Genomic DNA, 22,928 nt, shown 5'->3' on the forward strand with positions numbered 1-22,928 from the left:
GATATGAGGAGCTGTGCTGGGGTGCAGTTTTTTTAAAGAGATAATTATTATTAATTATTATAATGATCCTAATTATTTTAGTCTTAACAGGTCTGGAAACTTAATGAATGACACGGCTGGCTATGGACTGGTCCTGAGCAAGATGAACTTGTCTTCTGTCACAAAAAAAAAAAACATAACATGCAGTCATATCTGACAAATTTGTAAAAATAAAAAACATTGACCATGGTTAGTTTCAAATGGTCTTTCAGAGCTTGTCAGTAAGATGAAAAACATGTTTTAACCCTGAAGTATTCATTTGTCATCAGTCCCATAAACAAATCTAATATTCCTGAGAATGACCTGAAGGCAAATCTGCCTCTGAGATGAAGCTGATAGAGAGAAAGCAGGCGTGTTAAGAGTGTGCGAGTCAGTGCCATTTGAACGGCACAGCTACAGAAGAGATGACAACAAATCACACAATGTACAGGAAATGTTGGATAAGCACAGTGTAGATGCAGACAATATTCTTGCCAGCCAGGAAATTGTAAATTATGTCATGTCGGCGTGACAAATAGGAAAGCAACAGTAAGCAACATGGCCGTACAAAGCATCCGAGTCAACAGAAAGCACCAACAGAACCACCTGAGAATTGCATCTGTACAGGAGGACAGGACTTCAGCAGGAACCAGCCAATATCTGGGCGGCTGAATGTTTTCAAAAAGCAACTAAAACACGACAGCAGTACGAGTAGTTTCAGCTCAATTTCAAAATGCTAACAATTCAGAGCATTATTGTATTTACTGTGTTTTGAAATGCTTTGAGAAACGTTTCTTGTGACACATTAAGACGTTCTCCATAAGGGCATCAGCTAATAAATACAGTATTATTATTATTAATTCATGTAATGGTATTGTTCTTGCTTGTCATTCAGTACTGAATGTCCTTGCGCACCCCAGTACCGTGCGATCTGCCCGTCAGGATGAGCTCGTAAAGCCTCTTCATATTCCGTCGTCCATTCAGACTCCGCTTCCCCCGGATTAGCCAAGAGCAATCAGGCAAAGTTGCTGAGCTGGTCACCCCAATAAGACGCAGCTCAGCACCAGCCATCAGCCATCGCAGCTCATTGGGCAGCCAGTCAAGAGGAGACACTCGCCTGCTGCGGGGGGGAAGCGAAACCCCGACAGACACTGGCATTTTAATCCTCTCACATAATTAGAAGAACTGAAGAATTTTTTTTTCTTCCGCTTCTGAAAACGTTATCCTGAAGAACGAGAGTTTCCTCCTCGACTACACAGGAGAAATTAAAGACAGTAATCATCAGAGACGGGCCGCCGCATTTCATCACAGAGACGGGCAGCTTTACTGGCACTCCCTCCATCTGTAGTCCTTTTATATCTTTATATACATCTCTCTTTCTCCTCACACAATTTTTTTGGAACTATTCTCTTATGTTTCAAGATCTTGTTCTTAATGAACTGCACGAGTTTAACATTCACTGGTTGATACGTTTGGAAAGCAGGATAGAGAAATTAAAAATGTATACATATATACATTATATATATATATATATATATATATATATATCAAATAAAGAACAAAAGCTACGGGATCCCTGGGGCTGCAGTTACATTTGCCGTCACAGTTGAAAAGCAGTGGTATCCGGTGATAACTCGGGTGCGATGCAGCCGCGTGGCGGGCCATCGGGGACGCGCCGCTCAGATCCAGCCTTTTGAAAAGCCACGTGGGCCGGGTTGTGCACAGATTTCTTCCCCTTGATGCGAGAAACCTCAGTTCCCTGACTCCTGCTTAAGCCGCTTACTTGCAAACCTCTGATAACCGCAATTGATATTTGCTTTGCCGCAGGCTTCTCTTTTATACGGATAAATGATATCCACAAAGATAGTGTGCCTTTCACCATAAGCAAATGATTACGCAGTCAAGAAAAGAAGCCCTATATTGGATATCGGTTTGATTTTCTCTTTCTAAATGTGAAAAGCACACTTGACTCGCAGTCCTTGGAAGCCACTGTGATTGTTCTTTCTCCTTTAAACCGGCAGCAATCAAATACATTTCTTTCAATCAGTAACTAAATACATCACAGAGGTTTAGTGTGTTCAATAAAGTCCATCTGGCAGGAGATGGTGAGGAAAGATAACTGTCAGAAGAATCATACCAGTAAATAGATTATTATTTGATGCGGACCAACACCAAGCAGAGTTGAAAACAGCCAACAGAGGAATACATCAATGCTAATCATTACAGTGTTGTTTATAATTATCCCTTAGCCACTGTTGAAGACTCAGATTCGGCTTCAACCCCTTCTCCAGTGTTTTCCTGCCGTGCCACTGGATGTTCAATTCATAAAGAAGTAACGAGTCAAAAGAAGATACTTTAAACTACACATCACTGGATTACATCAGTAGTTCACCAGTCCCTAATTAAATCTGACCTCTGTCAAGTTCTCATGTTGGATACTTGACAGAATTTAGCAAAATACACCAAAGGAGAAAACAAAACAAAATCCTACAAGAATGACACCAATTTGACTCGTGTCCAGCGCAGGTTTCTCACTGAAGGTAAGTGTGTTACAGTTGACAACAGGGAGGGCGGGGGGGCGGGCTTGGTGCGCCACACAACATGTTCTGTTGAGGAGCGGCGAGTTAGGCTTGAAAAGGTTATACAGTGAATAGAGAATTCAATCTAATATCATGCACTGCTACAGCACCCTGTAAACAATACACACGGCCAACAGATGTGCAGCGCCAAGGCGAGGTTGTGTTTCTGTTCAAACCCCAGAATGGAAATGGATGTTTTGAGGTTGGGAGGACACAGCCCTTATGAATACAGGAACAGAAAGACTTGCAAACGCCGGATGACACTTTCTCAACTGGGCCATGTGCCTATAGGACACTCCAGTACAGTCTGAGGTCGGTCTGCTTATAAGGATCTCAAAATAATAATTGGCAAACGTCGGTCACTGTATCTTCAACAGCCACAATGACTGGTAACCTTCTATAATGAAGCCATTGACCAGACTATTCACCCCAAAACCACAACACAAATACAACGAGGACAAAAAGAAAAAGAAGACATCAATTACCAGCCTGGCTTCCTATAAACTAATGAAATATTGGAATGACATAATGAGTGCAAGCCCTCACAATCCTCCGATGAGAGTCTGACGGATTTTTCTGAGTCACTGCTTGACATCGTTCTCAGGGCAGCGGCCGCACAACGCCGCCCGCCTGGGGGCTCAGCCGGTGCGGAGTTAAAGACAGGTGAATGGAATAATGAATGGTTTAATCAGAGGTATAATTATAGGGAGGCATTCCAGATGTTAAGGTATTGGCTGCCAACATCCACAGAATGACTCAGGCCGGCTCTGCAGGTTTATTTAGATCTTCTTCCAAAAACCAAAAAATCACACAAATAGCATCGAGTACCAGAAACAAGACAGAAAATCAATACAGGGGAGCGTTACCTTAATGACTGGATTCATTATTAATGGTGAGGTTTTTGTGTAGAAGAAATTAAATAATGAAAGCTTTCTGTATTCTGCTTGGGGACAACTAGCTTTGCGGAGAGCTGCAGAAAACACAAAGCCCAAAGCCATGTAGATATACAAACTCACACAAACACTAACATCTAACTATCCTTTTTATATATATTAGAATTAGTTTTCCAGCAAATTACAATCTTATACCACATTCAATTTTCATTTATAAGTGATAGAAAGTGGCGTTTGACTTTTGCAGATGATCTATAACTGTGGTTGCACTGTTGCACTATAAGTGGGCAGCATAAGTACCACTGATTTAGTTTTAATTTTGTGAAATAATTCATTACAAACTCTACCGTGCTCAGCGCACAACTCTGCACGGCCCATTCGTAAACACACAGCACTTCACCGAAACACTAACCTGCCCTCGCTCCACTCCCTCTGTGGCTTTTAACCCACGAAGAATCTCAATAGCTGCAATCAATTCATTAGTCTGCAGAGTTTTTTTATTTTTATTTAATGACAAGTTCAAAGTAATACATTCTGTAGAGGCTAACCGAATTCCTGATCAAGTCTTCACAAGCCGCCGTGCAGAGCTGAGAGACAGACACTCTGCCTTCTTCCTGCACCAAGACTGTTAACCCTTCACGTGCATCAGAGCTCAACCAGATAGAGTAGGATGTTCAAGAACACGTTTTTAAAAGCAGCTATACAGGAGGCAGAGAATTATTCCTCATCTCATCTGACGTGAATAGCAAGACCATGAAGGAGAAACCAGTGAAAGGAGGTTAATGGATGCGTTATAGCAGCCACTGCAGTATTGATACCCAGTGCTCTGTAAACACTTGCCGGGCACTTATTTTTAAAATCTGTTTTACTTTAATTTCTGTATTCTGTTGATTTGTCCTGTGTGATAATGTGTGAGGTAATTGCTTCTGATGCGTCACTGTTAAGTGCAAAAGCATTTCCATTGATCCACTTGTTTATTTGTTAAGCAAGGAATCGATGAACACTAATTTGATGAATAAAGAAATCAGAGACCAAATTAAGGAAAAGATGCACAATTCCATAAGGACACGCCCACACGGGATCTATACGGAGACCTGTTCAAACTCTCGAGCCTCGCTCTCTGAAATCTGCATGCCATTATTCATACGTTAGGGTTCAACTATAGCAAGAGATGTTTTCTTTGCTTTAGCATTCAGAGAACAAGCTGGAGAGTCAAAATAAGCAGCACATTGTGTTTATTGACACTCTAAAGTCATCATCCGTCTTCTGCAAAAACACAAATCTGGTTCTTGTTTTTTTCTGGTTGGCTTTAGAAAACAAATCAACAGACACAGCAAAAGCATGGTTCAACATGAATACAAGCACATACAGATACACATGTACATCTGTTCATGGTGATTCATCATCGATACGATTGCATTAGAGATCAAATAAGGCTTCCAACAGGGAGATGACTGGTTCCCTGCATGCTGTACGGCTCTCAGAGTAGAAGGTATTGCATGGCGGATAAAACATAAAAATCCAATCCTTCTAAATGGAAAAAAAATAAACGATAATCTAAAACTCAATCATTTGTCCCAGTAGAACTTGCATTAAGAGCAAAACATTACCTTGTCTATAAAAAAGACATTGGGAATTAGCAGAGGAGAATATCCAGACATCTGGTGGGAAACCAGTGCCAGAGAGACACTGCTCTCACACAACGCAATAACTTGGTGGTGATGCTGCAGCCAACAGTGTCGAACAAATTGGCAATTGACAAGAAAGAAAGGCTGAATGTATTATATGCGGCTGTTGGACTCGTAACACTTGGGTCCCAGTTCTGCTGCGATTGCCAACCGAGATACAGACTTTCTTAACAAAAACTAGAGCTGTAAAAAACAAAACAAACAAACAAACGAAAAATCCACAGCATTAAAAATATATGCCCGACACAAATAAAACATGAGGTTACTTAAATTCCCTCAATAGTGCGATGAATACTGAAAAAACAATGAAAAAAAAAACATTTGTCAGTTATTTAACATTTGGATATGCATGCTAGATAATTTAGCTAACAATTAAAACGCTATTATGCCTAATTGTTTTGGAATTATGTTTTGGGGATCTTCTGTAGCCACGGGTGATTTTCAGTGAAGAACGATGAATTCATTTCCATTCCTCACAGCCAACTCTCTTTGTATTGAGTGTGTGTCCAAAAACACTGCTAAAGAGTCTAAAGTAAATAACAACACTAATGCTATCTCTGGTCTCGGCCCAATGTTCGCACAATCCTCCATCTGGACGGTCTATCTAGACACCAAACGTAGTTGGACCATCCAACAAAGTCTTGGACGTCTCGGTCTTACAACATCTACAATCACATGCTGCCGTATCACCTGCGTGAAACACAGCAATGTCATCGTCAAGGTAAATGCCTACAGAACAGGCCGGGTGAGGGTTTCAGTGTGGGAGTGATTACATGGATTAATCAAACAGCAAACAGAGTCCAAAGTATTGTCAGACACACAAGAAACCAGCCAAAGCAGCAGTGATTCTGCAGAGTGCTTCTCCTCAACAGGGTCATCTGGAGGGACATTGTGATGTAGACACTCGGCTTAGTGGCTGCAGGCAAAAAAACACTGCAAACTTCAGATTGGCGCTGACAGGAACAGAAAAGAGCATCGTGTGAGTTTGCCTGCGGCTGCCATCCTACTTATGAGGTGTCAGGAAGCTGTGAGTCATGAAACTGACCTCCTTCCAAACCAGCTGCACCATGACCCCGGATTAACTCAGAGGTCTGCGGGGCACCTAGCAATAAATACATCAGTAGCAACATTTTTATTGTCGGCGTCCGCCCCCCGATGCGGCCCTGTACGTTTCCAGACGGTGTGGGCCGTGGCAGTACTGTCCACTGCGAGACGTACTGACACGAATACCAGGACAGTGCCTCAAGAAAAGATCATTAAATGGGTACTTTGCTTAGAAGGAAATGTTGAGCCGCCATGTTTTTTTCCAGTAAGCAGAATAACTTTATTAACGCACATCCCAAACAGAAATGTCCTACAATTCCCTTAATAATGGTTATTCAACCCATTCAATTTAAGCAGTGGTGTCTCTATTTCCCTGAGGCATGTTGGCATGATTAGTATCACACTTCTTTCCTATACTTTTCCTACCCTTGCTTGAATCCATAACTATGCCAGGTTTAGTCATTTTTTAGCTGTGCCGTTTGCAGTTCTATTTATAGTTCCCCAATCTGAGGTAGCCCGAAGAAGTCTCAAAAACAAAAAGGCCCATTGTGCTTCAAAGGGAACTCTTGCCCGTATCCAAGTGTGTCTCAGTTCTGCACAGCTCGAGCGCATCACACTCGGCTATAAACGTGATGCATAATGTGTCTGTGCGGCCAAAAAAAAAGCTGCTGACTAAATAAAGTCACCTTCAAAGGCCTGTCACGTGGTTCAGTGCAATGAGAGGCCAATGTCTTTCTTCTGTATCTTATGAATCAGTTTTTAGGGAGCGTCTCTGTGGCACAGTTGGTACCTCGGATGTCAAAAACCGGCACCAGGTTCCTGCGAAGCACGCGGTGAAGTGGTCCGAGGGTCTCTGCGGACCAGCCTGTGTGAATCACAGGTAATCAGGCCAACAGTGAGGCTTTCCTCTGTGAGGAGTCGGTGAGGCATCTCTATCAGAGTAAAGCGACTCAGATCACATCATTCTCTCATCCAGTCTTCATTTCACAGGTGTTAAAAGTGCAGTTTAAATACCACATAAATGTCCACAACATAAAACAAACATACACAGGTAAAGGTATTCCTTCATCACACAGTACAACTTGGGAACATTCAAAAACAGACTGGATAGGATCCTTGGATCACTTAGTTATTAATGGACACCAAACGAGCACGATGGGGTGAATGGCCTCCTCTCGATTGGACACTTTGTTCTAACTGTACTCATCCGCAAACTGTACATTATACGCTGCTAGTGGCATCACGGCAAAACTGCACAGCGACGTGAGAAATGTTAGCTCTTCATGCCTAACACAGGGAATGAGTTGGGTGCCGTATTCCCATTTCAAACCACCAGAGACATCCATCTCCATGGACTTTCAACCTTATATTTTATGTTTTATAACGTAGATTCATGTTTTAATGTTGCTCGTCTAAGGTAGTTGCACCAGTGTATAATATTATATGGGTTGTATTTTGAGGGGAAGGAACATTGCCAAGAATAGGAATAAACATTTGAATCGAATGACTCCATTAAAGCAGCTGCAAGTTCATATGTATTTACTGCACAAACAGGACTACTTCATTAACTGAATACAGAGAGCTTATGAATACTGTCTTGGGAACAGTTGTCTTGCCATTCACAAATCTCCCTACGTGTTTGTTCTGGTAATCGCTGCCAGGCTGTGGAATTGGTGATTAAAAACTCAATTTCTTAAATTCTGACCTATTCATTGGTGGTACCCTTGACCTCTAGTGAAACTAAATACGAAAAGCAAGTGCACACTTTAAAAGCAGCACAAATGTGTAAGAGAAACCTCCCAAACCACTGAGAGGCAGAATGAATCCTGACACGTATAGGTTCGCTTTACTTCCTGATGCTTTTGAAAAACCTGAAGCCATGCTGATAAGTACAAGCCATGGGTTTCATTTTACACTATCAGGGGTCTCTGCCCAAAAAAAAAAGTGCTTCAGCAAGCTTAGATATGGATTTAGAAAGCTCTTCTCCTCTCTCAGCAAAAGACATGATCTCTAACGCCCATCCACCCTGTCTGACACATTCCTCGGTCAAAACCTGTCAACGAACAGCATCCATCTCATTTAAACATGACGGGTCTCCTTCCCATTGCCCGAGCTTTGCCAAAATAATCATTCCTATCTTCCCACGCAGATGTTTCTTTATTCGCACAGGCTGGCAGTGGCACAGTATTGGGCTGACCTCCAATATCACTTTGACCATGAGGTCACTGCAACATCTTTTAAACAGTGGCTCAAAACCATGACAAAAACACAATCTACAAATCAGATAAACCATCTAGAATTAATCAATTAAAGATCCCAACATTATAATTTACGGCACGGTCATCAAAAAGGGTCAAAGTCAAATCTAATTAGAGTAACAGAATCTTGATATATGTTTAACATGCAGGAAGTAGATGTGATATATTTAGATATAAACCCAGAACTGCATGAGGTTTTCTCTTAGCGCTGTTCCACCGACAAAGAGCCGGTGCTGGAGCCGGAGCCGCTGCTCGGCCTGGGATCCAACTGATGTCATACCAAATGTCATACCAATCCACAAGAAAGGGGACTGAGCCAGGAAATTACAGACAAATCAGTCTCACCTGCATCACCTGTAAAATGTTGGAAATAATGATTAGACAGAAAATAGAGGAACATCTTAATGAAAACCATATTCTTGGAGATAATCAACATGGGTTTAGACAAGGCAGATCATGTCTTACTAATTTATTAGAATTTTTTGAACACGCAACTGCAGCTGTAGATCAGAGGGTGTTGATTAGAGGAGTCGCTTCCAACTGGAGTGAGGTTGTTAGTGGAGTTCCACAGGGATCAGTACTAGGGCCTGTGCTTTTTCTAATCTATATTAATGATCTGGACTCTGGGATAGTTAGCAAACTTGTCAAATTTGCAGATGATACTAAAATAGGTGGCTCAGCAGATACAATCTCGGCAGCACAGGCTATTCAAAGGGACTTAGATAATATTCAGTTGTGGGCGACACCTGGCAGATGAAATTCAATGTGGACAAGTGCAAGGTATTACATGCAGGTAACAAAAATGTCCACTATAATTACACTATGGGAGGTACAAATCTAGATGAAGTAACGCATGAGAAAGACCTAGGAGTCTATGTGGACTCCTCACTTTCTCCATCCAAGCAATATGGGGAAGCAATACAATAGGCAAACAGATTGCTAGGGTATATTGTCAAAAGTGTAGAATTGAGAACAAGGGCAGTGATGTTCAGACTGTACAATGCACTAGTTAGAGCTCATCTGGATACTGTGGACAGTTCTGGGCTCCACACTTCAAGAAAGATATCGCTGCTCTAGAGGCAGTTCAGAGGAGAGCAACCAGACTTATTCCAGGTCTGAAGGGAATGTCCTACTGAGAGACTGAGGAACTGAACCTTTTCACCCTGGAACAGAGGAGACTATGTGGGGACTTGATCCAAGTCTTCAAAATCATGAAAGGCATCGACCACATCAAACCAGAGGAGCTTTTCCAGATCAGCAGGGACACATGCACCCGGGGACACAAATGGAAATTGGGCTTCAAGGCATTCAAGACAGAAAACAGGATACACTTCTTCACTCAGAGAGGCGTCACAATCTGAACAAACTCCCCAGTGATGTGGTAGAAGCTAAAGGTTTGGGAACATTTAAAAATAGACTGGATGGGATCCTTGGATCACTCAGTTATTAATGAACACCAAACGAGCACGATGGGTCGAATGGCCTCCTCTCGTTTGTAAACTTTCTTATGTTCTTATGATGTTTTTGGGAACCGGCCCGCTTTTCCACTGGTTTTGGAACCAAACGCTGACGTCACTGGTGTGGGCGTTCCCAAGGAGAAACACAGCGATAATAATCAGCACCGAGGACTGCGACTTCAAACCCTGTTATACATCCCAATCAAACTCATTGTGAAAAGCAAAACAAAAAACACGAAATAACATGTAGACAAGCAGAAACGCAAATACATCTATACTTATATGCGAAGATAACTCAGCCTTTTATTTGTATTGATTTTTATTGATGCATTAAGGGATTTACACCAATTCACTATTTCAAACACTTTTACTGTATTGAATAAAATACAAGCATTTGTCACCGCGCACACAGTTCATTATGAATATACTTTGTATGAATCGATACATTTTCATTCATTTTGTGGCGTATTTTTACTTTTATTCTTGTTTAAACACAATGACTATAGGCTAGCCTATTGATTATGGATGCGGCTGTTTTGGGGGTGTTTGGGGCGCAGTCCTGGGCAGATCAATGGTCTCAGGTGATGTTAATGGTTTGATGGGAAATTGTGTTGATTGATGAAGTCTGGAATGATGGTCCAAATCACTGTTACATTGTCCCTGTTGCCAGACAAGCAGCGATGCTCTTATGTGTTGAAAGTCGCCCTGGATAAGAGCGTCTGCTAACAAACACACAATAATAATAATAATAATAATAATAATAATAATAATAATAATAATAATCCATTGTCTGCACTGCTAGCGTGTGAGCACAAAGCGCATCACTAACAGCTCTTACTGTGTATTTGATCTTATCTTACTGTACAATATGGTTTGTGTAAATCGCCGTGTGCTAAGAAAATGAATTTATTCACATTATAAATCATGCGCAAACCAACCCGGGACACATGACTCGTAGCGGCGCTGGATTCGGCGTCACACCGGACCAGTTAATGACCAGTTCATTACAAACAGCATTTCTGTTCAATCTGTCTCGCATTAACTCTCATCATCATAATCTCGCGGTAACACGGCTGTCCTGACACGGAAGCTGCGCTCAGTCGTCTCTCATCGCTGCTATTTGACAACAACTAACTAGTCATTAACCTGTGAGACACATAGTTACTCTAATGTCTCTGACAGACCGCTGTTCGCTGCTGGTTTCGCTCATTTCAAACATGGCGGCTGAACTCCAGCCAATCACTTTCTGTGGAGACGTCTTAACCCCGCCCCCCTGCCCTGACGTCACGGGTTCTTAGGTTCCAGACCAGCAAGTTTTTGGTGCCAGAAAAAGCGGCTCCGAGCGTCCGGGAGACGCGTCTTCTGCGGGGAAAAGCAAAAAATGGTTCTAAATTAGCCACCGGCTCCTTGTCGGTGGAAAAGCGCTATCTGAAACCACTTTTGTTTTTACCCACATTTAGTTTTCCAAGGCAGGACTATCATCCGAGATAAACAGCCTGCATCTGACCGGGTTATTCGTACATATTGGAAGGTGTGTCCATATTGTTATACATATTGGTACCTTGTCTTAAAGATAAGACGCATGTCGCGCCGGACAAAGCGCTCAATAACGGAGCCGAGCCAATCAGAGCCGCGTCTGTGTGAGAGGTGATTCAGTCGATAAAGAAGAACAAAGAATTGTTGGGGAATTACTGTGTTGGGCAAGCTTGATTAAACATGTGAGTGATCTGTGAAAATGGTCATATAAAATACATTATAAAGGTCACATAATATACATGAAAATGGATAGAAATATAGCCGTAGGTCTTGGCAAAAGTATCCTAGACAAGCTGCCAAAGAAGAGAAAGGAAAAGCTTGTAGGAAGAGGCTGACACGTTGATCCTGCTGTTGCCGATGGACCCACTTCCACAGCGATGCCTTTACCGGAGTCTGACAGGGAGGATTATCAGTGAACTCGAGAGTCTGTAATCAAAGGGAGACTCCCTCCCACCCCGGCCCCCGAGTGGAGGAACGACCTTCCCACGCAGGGCAGCACCGCAGCGCCCCGGACCCCCTTCCAGCGATGGATCAAGACCATGGATCATCTGTTCAGCTTCACCTGCAACTCCGCAGCCCTCACGCCATCACGCACTTTATTGAAAGATGCTGCCTCGTGCCCCGGGTTGGCACATCTGCACTTTTACTGCGACTTATTCTAAAGCCCCCCGTCCCTTTAGCACAGACCTGGGACTTTGCTATGTTGTGTCTGCACTTGTTACTGCATTGTACTGATGTGTGCTTATTGTATTTTTGTATTTTGTAGTCTGCTGATAAATAAATATTAACAATGATACTTAACTTCTAACCCCCACATTCTCTGCTCATATGCATCCACAATAGCACATGTGCATTTGAAAAGGATCAAAAGATCAGATTAAGTCAGAACCTGTTCCTGGTCTAATTCAATCGTGCATCACCGAAGTGTCCATGTCTCAGGGCATGTTGTTAGCATGTGCTCAGTTTCAGTAATGCGTTTTAATTGTGTCAAGAAGTGATGGGGGTTGGGAGGCAGCCAATGGGGAGAGGTGTCCATCTAAGAAATGCTTGATCACTCACATTTCTTAGGCCTGGCCATTTAGACCATAAAGGGACTGGTGCCAGGTCGTTTCCAGCTTCAAATTATATAATTTGATCCACCAAGTAGTACTACTAATAAATAAAAGGGTCAAGGTATTTAATTACCAGTTGCACTCCCCTCTGTTCTACAGCTGAAGGAATTCATTATTTAAAGCGCATCGCACCTGAGCTGGGAGGCAATGGGCACCTGGAGAAATCCAGAGGGTCATTTTATAGGCCATTTCACACTAATGGCTCTGATTTCCTCAGACCTGGTCAATTAAATCACCAGCCAGGACAGCAGGTCTGAGTGCTCTCCCACTAAGGGCTTCATGGATAATGACTCGCTAAACATCCGCCGAGATCGTGGGAGAGGGACCGGTTCCGGTGGCGAAGCCTCCAGTTAGGCCTGGCTGGTATGAGTGGAGGAAGTGTATTGCATGTCTGCCAATCGCTCATGCGCCCCTCTCGTCCACACACACCGCAGTGGGGAGGAACGAGGGAGTGAGAGTGAGAGACGGGCGATGGCGGGTTGTGTGATCGAATGTCTCAGACGGTGGCATCGTTGCAGATTCTATATCAGCATGTGTGTTAGCATTCAGGTTCTTATCTGAGAAAAAAGGACTGATTTATATCATACATTCCCTAATAATGACAAAGAAAATAAGAAAAGGCACTACAGCAGCATGCAAAACTAATCAAACCAAAATATCAATGCTATTTATAGATGTGTATCGATATTCACAACTTCAGTCAACGCAGGACAGTCATCTGCAGTGTGAGTTTTATTCCTGGAGAGTGATTCAGTCCCATTGACTGAGATATGGCTTCCGGGCGAGGCTGGCTCTCTCCGGTGTGTGTTTTCTGAACCGGGCCTCAGCACACTTGGCAGGAGAGACGCTACACACAGCACCGGTCTGCCGTGCTGCATTTTAATTAAACAACAGGGAAGCCTGGAGTAGCGCAGCACAATGAAATTGAACCTTTGCTTTTACATAAGCCACCTATTTATTTCCCGGCCCCCTGGAGAATATTAAGACTGGGGTCGCTGCTGAACAGAAACAGAACCATGAAATCTGCGTGTGCGATTGCCCACCCCGCCTCGACCTCTCAACACCCATCAGACGTGTGCGGCCGGGCGAAAGAAACCAGCTAATGTGTGTTTAAAAACCTGCTACTTCTGGGCACTTTCCCACTCACAATAAGCAGCAGATACATCCGTGCAGCTGTCTCAACACAACAGAAGCAGAGGATAAAGAAACACACACACACACACACACACACACACACACACACACACACACACACACACACACACACACACACACACACACACACACACACACACACACACACACACACACACACACACACACACACACACACACACACACACACCACAGTTCTTGGCTCCCACCATATTTTAAAGCTCTTAACAGTACAGTGAGGTGACAGCTTCATACATGCAATTCCAGTGGAAGCCACTAACTGACTCAGGATACACAATGCCCGCGTGTGGAAGAGGCGGACCTGGCACAATGAAGCCTGGCAGCACACCACTGTCCGTGCCTTGTCGTTTCAGTCGTTTAGAGTGATTCGATAGAGCTCCTTTGTCTTTGCCCTTAGCATTCTCAATTGTTCTGCTATTGCACTGTACCATTTGTCTTTCTTCCTTTAACCAGTCTCTCACGCAGATGTGTTCACATGAATAATGTTTAGGGTTAATTGTGCAAACCCTGCTTCTCATTCACCCTCGTCGGGGGACAGACATGATCTCGGGATTCAGTTAAAGGGTGGCTAATATAAAAATGATCGCAATGATCTTGATTGGAATTGCTTGATGTTGTGTTGATGCTGTTTTCCACTCAGTACAGGAGCAAGTCTGTGTCCATGTGGAGGCATTAATTTCGATCCTCTCTGGGACTGGTGCTCCTGTGCAATGTGCAGCATTGTCTCGACAGCTGTACAGCACGATTTCTCATCACAGAACGAAGTATAAAGCGCTGGTTTCTGAGCTAAGCTGTCTCGCTCGTATAATGGTGCAGAGTGTACAGCGTACAAACTCAACCTTGACTCGAATATCTGATGTAAAAAGACAACAAAAATAAGGCGTTACCCCTGGGAGGAATCCACAGAGACAGAAACGTCTGGGTCAGTCACGGAGAGAGTCACACAGGGAGCGCTGAACAACATACAGACAGATGTTCTACACTTCTACAGGCAGCACCCAAGGTCCTGCTTTAAATGAAATAATGTATACAGGAGACTACGTTATCAGCATGGGTCACAGACTGCATTTTTCTCTTCCTTCCTGGGTGATCAAGTCTGCTATCTTTTTTGGGGTAAATGCTGTGAATTCTTAAATTCACAAAATTATCACCTAATTTAGAGCCGACACTCAAGTCACATAAAGGCAGCGTCCTTGTGGATATCCGACCAAAAACACGGACACTCATTTAGCAGGAAGATCATCTCAGGGGAAATTATAGGAGCTTCTTCACACGATCCACTCTTTACAATCGTCCGCACAGGAGTCAAGACCATTTAAAAACTCAGAATTAGAGCTGGAGTGAAAAACGCAGATATCTGGAGTAAGGAGCTCAATCCCTGCTCCCTCTGCTACTCATATTTTAGTTCCCGATGCGGACGACGCTGGTGAAATCGAGCCGGAGATTTCAAATGTTCCTCCTAGTGGCCGAGTGAGTTTGGCTGCTCTGGTTGCCTCTCGGCTGCGTTTCTGAGAGTCAGCGATGTGATATAATGTGCTGCTTGACACGGAGACAGAGGCACACTTGACATTGTAATACCATTCATTATTTTAAGGAGATCTGTTCATCTTAGAGGTCCTTTGCTTTATCAATGCTTCCACATATTACAATATTATTCCCGTCTTTAAACACACTGCTCACAATTATGTCAGATTTCATGAGAACTAAAGCTTTGATGGGTTTTTAATACTTAATAGGTTAAACGCACTTTCATATGACATAATAATAACAGTAACATCGCCAGCATTTATAACAATATTATACTACTTCTACTATTATTAATAGTATAGACGTATAGTGCTACTTTTCCAGTACTGTAGATCATAATCTCTTCATCAAATGTTTTAGAATTTGGTGAATAACAAAAAAATGTGCAGATTAACTGGATGAGACCGAAGAAGCTCTCCGACGCTGGTTTTACACCGGGCACAAGTGAACCCTGGGCTCCCGACTGACAGGCCGGCCAGCAGAGCAATATGAGCAACTCCAGAGACGGTCAGCGTCTGACAGGAAACTCGAGGAATCTCCGCCGACGCTCCGCAGACGGGCAGTGCTTTCTGCTACACTGCTCCTCTCACAGTCTGACGAAGAGTAGAATCGAGAAACTCTTGTAAAAGTGACAAGTGAGGGAAGCGTGAGTGCAGATCGTACACACTGTGTGCCGAGTTAACTTTGTTTTTAATCTCAAAGCTGACAAATAACTCTGTCTGGAGTGAAAAGCAGGAGCCCTGGATCTGATAAAGCGCCATGTCAAGTGTAAACGCCACGACACCAGTGATGGAGCCGAGGGCTTTCTGCCTTTGTTCACTGAAGAGACGCCTGAAAAACAGGTCAAGGCAACATACACCACAATGGGGAGTTTAATTGGTTTTATCTGCGGCTTTCCTGATGCTTCCAGTGTCATTAATAAAGACATAAGTTGGACAAAATGCTACAGGGATATAGCAAGTTTTGCGGAATAAAATCATAATATATTTATTTAAAACTAATTTGTAATTGAGCAACATATCAACCTCCTGGACTGGACCCTACGGCTGGAAACACACCGATCTCCACTAGCCCACACTATCAGTATTGTGCTTTTATGTTACTGTTAAAAGCCACGTCTCGCTCCCACAGATCAAATTCCTGAGTTTCTCGGACCGTCGAGATATGATGACAAAATAAATACTAGTATTCACTGCTGACTTTTTTTTCAAATTATAATCTCAGAACCGTTTTGTTGTTGTTCAGTTATTATTTATTTGCGTTTTGTGATTAGCTGTGCAAAGCTTACATATTATTTGGACAGACTGGTCATCCACATACCTCACCTCCCTCCCAACAGAAGACACCCTACTGGCTGAGAAACACCCAGCCTGCAATATTTGATTTAATTTACTTCTGCAAGAATTCACCGACACAAGAAGCGAATCCTCCTGGATTTTCAGTATTCTGGAACATAAATAAATACAAATAAATAAATGGATTCTAATGAAAAGCAGAGCTATGACTATAGGGCTGCACACTGACAACCTAATGTACATGAACTGCACCTCTCCAAACACAACCTGTCCATAATATCTTACCCACATTTCAGATGACAAGACAAGATCCCCGATTTCACTGGAATCACAAACAAAGCAAGGAGACTTTGTTTTGTGTGAGTCTCACTGAACGGCACCTCCCTGTTAGGCAACTGAAATCCGTCCATTTCAATCAATCAGTGTGAACCTCCAGTTGTAGGAGACGAGAGATTGTTAGAAATCTTTTTTCTCCCTCCGTTTTCAATCCAGTGCCTGCGGTGGAAATCTCTCCCTCATTTGAATCTCACGGCTCAGATTGATTCTCTCCTCGAGGTGAAGTGAGTGCGAATGAAAGATTCACTGCATGATGCGAGATTGTACACATAATAAAATACATATCATGGATTTATTTTCTTTTTTTAGGACAATAAAAATATATTATATTCCTTAGCAGACGCCCTTATGCAGGGTGACTCAATTGATACAATAGAATCATATGCAATTACCTATTTACACAGCTGTGTTTGTACTAGTGCATTCTGGGTACGGTATCTTGCTCAGGGGTACAACAGCAGTGCCCCCCACCTGGGACTGAACCCACGACCCCCCACTCAGAGTCCAGAGCCCGGACCACCAGCACACACTGCTGCCCGGGCCCCACAAACGCCACCCATCGTCACTATTCACATAAAACACATCTAATGTCTTGATCAATCTGGGAGATTTCTGCTCTTAACCACCACCTCTGCAAAGCTGTGCAAGACCCTTCAGCATTCCCTCCCAGAGCGCTCATAATGATTTTCCAGGCCGAACACTGTTTTCTTGCCCCAGAGCTGCAACATTGCAGTGCATACAATGTTGTTACAGAGAATTAAATAAAAATAATACCTTACAAAAGCCATCTGTGAAAAACAAACAGACGCAGAGGTACGTCCCAAACGATCCGTCCACAAAAGGGCGAAAAAGCTTGTGATCGCTACAGTATGACCATAGATCATTAAAAACATGAACCGTGGAACATGTATAAACAAGACAGCAGGACTCTGGGACAGATGTGCACAATTCGTTTCATAAGGTCTTGGGTTACTGCAGTTTCAACGTCAGCCTACAGAACATGTGCCTTAGGTGGCCACTAGTATTTGATATAACGGCACAGTCTATGGTCTAGTATTACTCATGAACATAAGCACTGCGTGTTCATTTATCAGCCTTTGGCCACACTGTCCACTTCAGTCAAACAACACCAGAGCAGACTAATGAACAGAGAATAGTTTATTATTAACACAATTAGTGCAACAGCCAGCTGTGAAGTGAGGTCAACTACAGTACTCAGACTGGGAGTAAACCAAGGTTGTGACTTGCTATACAAGAGTTGCCACTGAAGCCCAATCAATACCTAATGGAATCTCCCATCGCTGCTTTTGAAGAGCGTTTGGTGGTTTGCAGAGTTTATTGGACATGTTTCAATAGAGGTATTGGTTCACGTTTACTGTGAGAGTCTTTAACACATTGTATTGAAAGAAACAAAGCAACAGCTAAAAATAAATTAACAGATTGCAGTTCTTTTTGATAAAGCAGTTTGGTTGAAAATACAATTCCCTTTGCAGGGGATTCTGAAGAAATCAAGGCCATGCCAGGCCTCACACACATAGTAAACTTCTTTAGAGACATAAAACAGATCAAACGAATCTGAGGAATTATATTAATATATATTAATAAGTCTGATTAGTTCAATAGGGTTTTACCCAAGAACGCACAGGTGCAGAAAGCCCGGCTTATATAAGACAGCAACAATCAGGCAGCATCGTTTTCTGAGACGGGAAGGTGACAGGTTGGAATAATTTAAGTGCAGGTTTTTAATGATTCAATGGGGCATAGTACAAAACAAAGTGTAACCAGTTAGCAAGCAAGACATTCAGTTCAGCTACACAGACGACTTAATTTGACTACCTTTTGATAATGTTTTCAAAACTAACAGACGATGGCACCTTTTACTAAAACCTCAGTTCCAGGCTATTGCTTCTCCACACTTTCTATCCCCAGCTACTGCAGAGAGTATGAAATGAAACGATGCCTGACAAAATGCTATTACCGGACGCAAAATGCCAATTTCTCAAAACGAACTGCGATGGCAAGCAGCTGGTTTTCAACTCTGCAGGTCTAAAATATAATCTAAGTCACATTGTATTATGAATTATGATTATGAAAACAGGCTGTACTCCACATATAAAAGCTAGGATTAAAACACAGATATTCAAGGTGACTAAGGTTGGTGTATTGTGATAAAAAAACAGTAGGTTATTATTTCTATACCGGATTAAAAAACAAAAACCGTCAGTCTTTCAGATTCAGTGCTGTCTTTGAGTGGAAAACATTTAACCACTGTTCAGAAGATGCATTGACCTTTTTAGGAGACACTTAAGCATCACAATTCTCCACTGCCTCTGTAAATATGGACGAACAGGCACTAGGACCCAGGAAAGATTATGCAAAGTCTAGCCTATCAGTCAGTGCTGCTTCCCTGGTGGAGAGAGTGAACCTGCGCCTCTGAAAAGAGTGATTTGATTTAGGAAGAGAAGATTCCACAGAATAAATACGGCGGGTTGGAGGACGAGATATAAGACCACAAGGAACTGACAGGAAACCCCCAAAATGTGAACACACACACGCGGAGGAAATAAAAGGCAGGAGGTAATCCTGGCTCACCTCCACACCGCTCTGTGTGTGATTGATTAGCCCGAGCCTCTATAAATCCCATTGAGCGACTCAAGTGCCAAACGGTTTCAATAAACAACTGTATCCATCTCTAGCACCAGGACACGAGGCTCGGGCATAACCAGGTCACGGCACTTGAGCAGACAATGACGACACACACACACACACACACACACACAGATACAAACACACACATACACACAGTTAGAGGGGAGACGAGTCTAACAGGCCAGAATCTGATGAAAAGAAAACTGCAGTCTATACTGCACGGTAGTTTACTCCAAAATTACAGTTGTAAACAAACAGCAGGAAAACCACAGCCAGGCGGCTTTACTGAGCTATAATCTGTCATTAATACTGGTATTCAATATTGCAGCCATGAAATGCACTCATTCCAGATTTGTACAATTGCTGTGGAGCTGTGGTGTTTTGTGTACAGATGTGACATTGCGGTTTTGTGTTTCTTCTCCCCTCTTCAATCTGACAGAATACGACAGTCAGTCTAAAATAAACAGCTTTCAAATCAGGACACACAACATTCGATTCGATTCGACTGGATTTGTTTTCAAAGTTATACAAGATTTGCTGAAGAGTAAGACCGTCCGTTTTAAAATAGTTACATGTTTCAGTTTTTCACACAAAGATCATTTATAGGGGCTTTTTTGCAACTTATCGGTGTGAGTATAAAAGCCACAGCAATGTTACAGTACATATAATGACCATTTGCCCTACTCCTCAGTAAAACCCTGACTGACTTGACTGAAAATACTGCCTTGACTGCTTGCAGAGGGTATTGGGTATGTTCAGGGTATACATGTAACATAATAAAGAAATGCAAGTACAGGACTGCTTCAAAAGAAGACAAATCCCACTGCCAGATGACAGCTGTGGACTGCTCTGTACTTTTTCTCCTTCAAAACACACAGATGACAGGCTCGGTTATGCTGTGTGTTTGTATGTTGGTTGCTTCTCCAAAGCAACACAATTCTTTCAGTCACATACACAGAATAACACACACGGAGGTAAAAAAAACAACAGCTAGATAAATCTATCACATTTCTGTAACTATAAAACATAACAATGCAGGCACTTTAAAAGTAAGACGTGTGTAATGAAACCAGCAACCCATAATAAAAATACAACACACCAGTAAGCAAGCAAGCTGAAACAATACAGTCTCTGCCTAAACTTATCAGATGTTTATCGGTTCATTGCTAGGCATCTGCTCTAAGTCGTGCATCCTGAGTTATAACCCTGCTGGGATAAAAGGCTCGACACTGGAACATGTTAGAATAATCTGTTATTGCGGAGTAGGAATGGGCTTCATGTGCCTCGGTGACATGAGGGCTCTACAGCTGTAACTGGACTTCTGTAGGCTGTGTAGTGCAGTACGCAGCGCGGAAGGGTTTGTCCCAGTTCACACAGCCACACTCCCAGAAACAACAACACACCTTTCCCAGGAGGGAACAGAAATACAGTGCAGGTGAGACTGAAGAAGACAACAAACCCCAAAAAATTGAAAGCGTGGAGAAAACCTTAGTGTGTGGCAAGATATCCGTGTCTTCCAATTCAAATTGTTGACTTTGAGGTATAAAGGAGGATTATATTATACAGAACATTCTCACAGTTAGTTAAGGATGGAAGAAGGGGTGATAAGGGGATTTATTTCTGAGCCCAAGGTTAAACTTCTTGCCATGTTACTGATATTTTAAAACCATAGCCTATCATAAATAAATAAAACCACTAACTACAGCGACTCCAGTGTTTCACTAACACAGACCCAACATCAATTAGGTAAATTCAGGTTAGGTCACATCTGATATGTACGTGTTCGGGTCCACTTGCAGTAGAACAGGGCGATTAAAAACTAAATCATACAAATTCACTAAAATAATAATATACCCCAACAATCACTGCTCTAGTGAGGGTGATGAACTCTGGACGATAACGTGGAGAATGTGTCCGTACCTGTAACTGCACAGAGGATATATAACCCTATAGGGTTAATTTTGCAAATATCCCAGGCAGGTCAATTACCGCAAGACCTGAGGATAGGATGAATTAAGCAAATACCCCGGCAGGTTAATTACATCAGGACCTGTGGATAGGGTTAATTATGCAAATTTGCCTGGCAGGTTAATTGCAGCAGGACCGGTCCAGAGCCCCGCTCGGGTCGTGTATGGACTCGATGCGCAGCAGCAGCAGCAATCGCAACTCCAAAGTTTCAAACCCGATTAAAAAACAATTAACTTTGGTTTTCGCCCAGGCGGAGCAGTGCCAGCTCTGCCAGTCTGTGCAGCCCGCTCTGCACAGGTACAGTGCTGTCTGGGCGCCTCGGCTGCTCAACAGCATCGGTGGGAACATTGTAACTAATGCAACTGTATTTGCAGAAATGCGACATCGTGCGCAAAAAGCATCTACATCATCAACCCATCAAACCAGCAGCGCAGCTGGTACAAGTGAACGCATCTACATGTTCAGTAAAATGCATCTTGGGTTGCCTAGAATAAACACTGTAAATGGGGAACAGCGTGTATTGCCAGGGCATGATCAATAGCAGAGCAGGGAAATGCTGAAATACGTGGTTTACAGTGTGCATCATTGAGAAAACCAAAATATAAGGCGCACAACACTTGATGAAGCCCCCGTGCCGTGTGACAGCCACCGGGCGCCGGGATGTGATCACAGGACTGCCCGCGGCATCTGGAAGTGCAACTTGCATTCAATACTGAAAGTACAGGAAGGTTATGGTGGATCACCATCTTACCCAGAGTAAAGTACGGGAGAGCGGTGTTGTCCAGGTCATCCAAGACGGAGATGCTTCCAGGTAAGTCGGTCCTGACGAAGAGCAGCAGCCGGGACTCCGCACCTCCTCCACTGGCCGGACTCCCCGCGCCTCCCCCGGTGAAACTGAACTCATTCTCCCGCAGAACGGGCAGGGTGGACACAGTCACCGTCTTGATCTCGCAGGGGCTGTCCACGTCGCTTTCCGCAGCCCTCTCCCCGGCCAGCACCGCCGGTCCCCGGGCTCCCCCGGCCGCGCAGGTCTCGGGCAGGGAGACCCCGAGCAGGAGGAATAAGAGCCCGGGCAGGAGGAAGGCGCCGAGGCGCAGAGTGGTCCCCGCCATGCCGCTGTGTGTGCGCTGCTCTCCGGCTCTGCTGAGATGCCTGAGCAGCCTGCGAGCTTATAGCACCGCCTGTGCATGGAGGACATGTGTGTCCAGGAGGCGGCAGTGCAGGTGGATCCAGGGAAATCAAGTCTTTAATATTGCACTGAGATATCGAGGGGCAGGACGTGGGTACAGGTGTGGGAAAATCGCGTCACAACGCAAACAATATTAGCACATATTATATATCTATACGGCAGACTGGTGTGATATAGGTTGCATATAAATAGAAACATTAAAA

At 43.3% G+C, this 22,928-nt stretch overlaps 1 protein-coding gene across 1 annotated transcript in view; it reads right to left on the reverse strand.

The window, feature by feature from the left end:
* astn2 (astrotactin 2) overlaps positions 1-22,725 on the reverse strand; it is a 492,640-nt gene extending 469,915 nt beyond the window's left edge. The window contains exon 1 of the mRNA XM_066712608.1: positions 22,288-22,725. Coding sequence (XP_066568705.1) covers positions 22,288-22,648 — 361 coding nt within the window. The 5' untranslated portion in view covers positions 22,649-22,725. The remainder of the gene's footprint in view (positions 1-22,287) is intronic.
* Positions 22,726-22,928: the final 203 nt, after the last annotated feature.

This window comes from Amia ocellicauda, chromosome 9, assembly GCF_036373705.1.
Source record: "Amia ocellicauda isolate fAmiCal2 chromosome 9, fAmiCal2.hap1, whole genome shotgun sequence".
Lineage (NCBI taxonomy): Eukaryota > Metazoa > Chordata > Actinopteri > Amiiformes > Amiidae > Amia > Amia ocellicauda.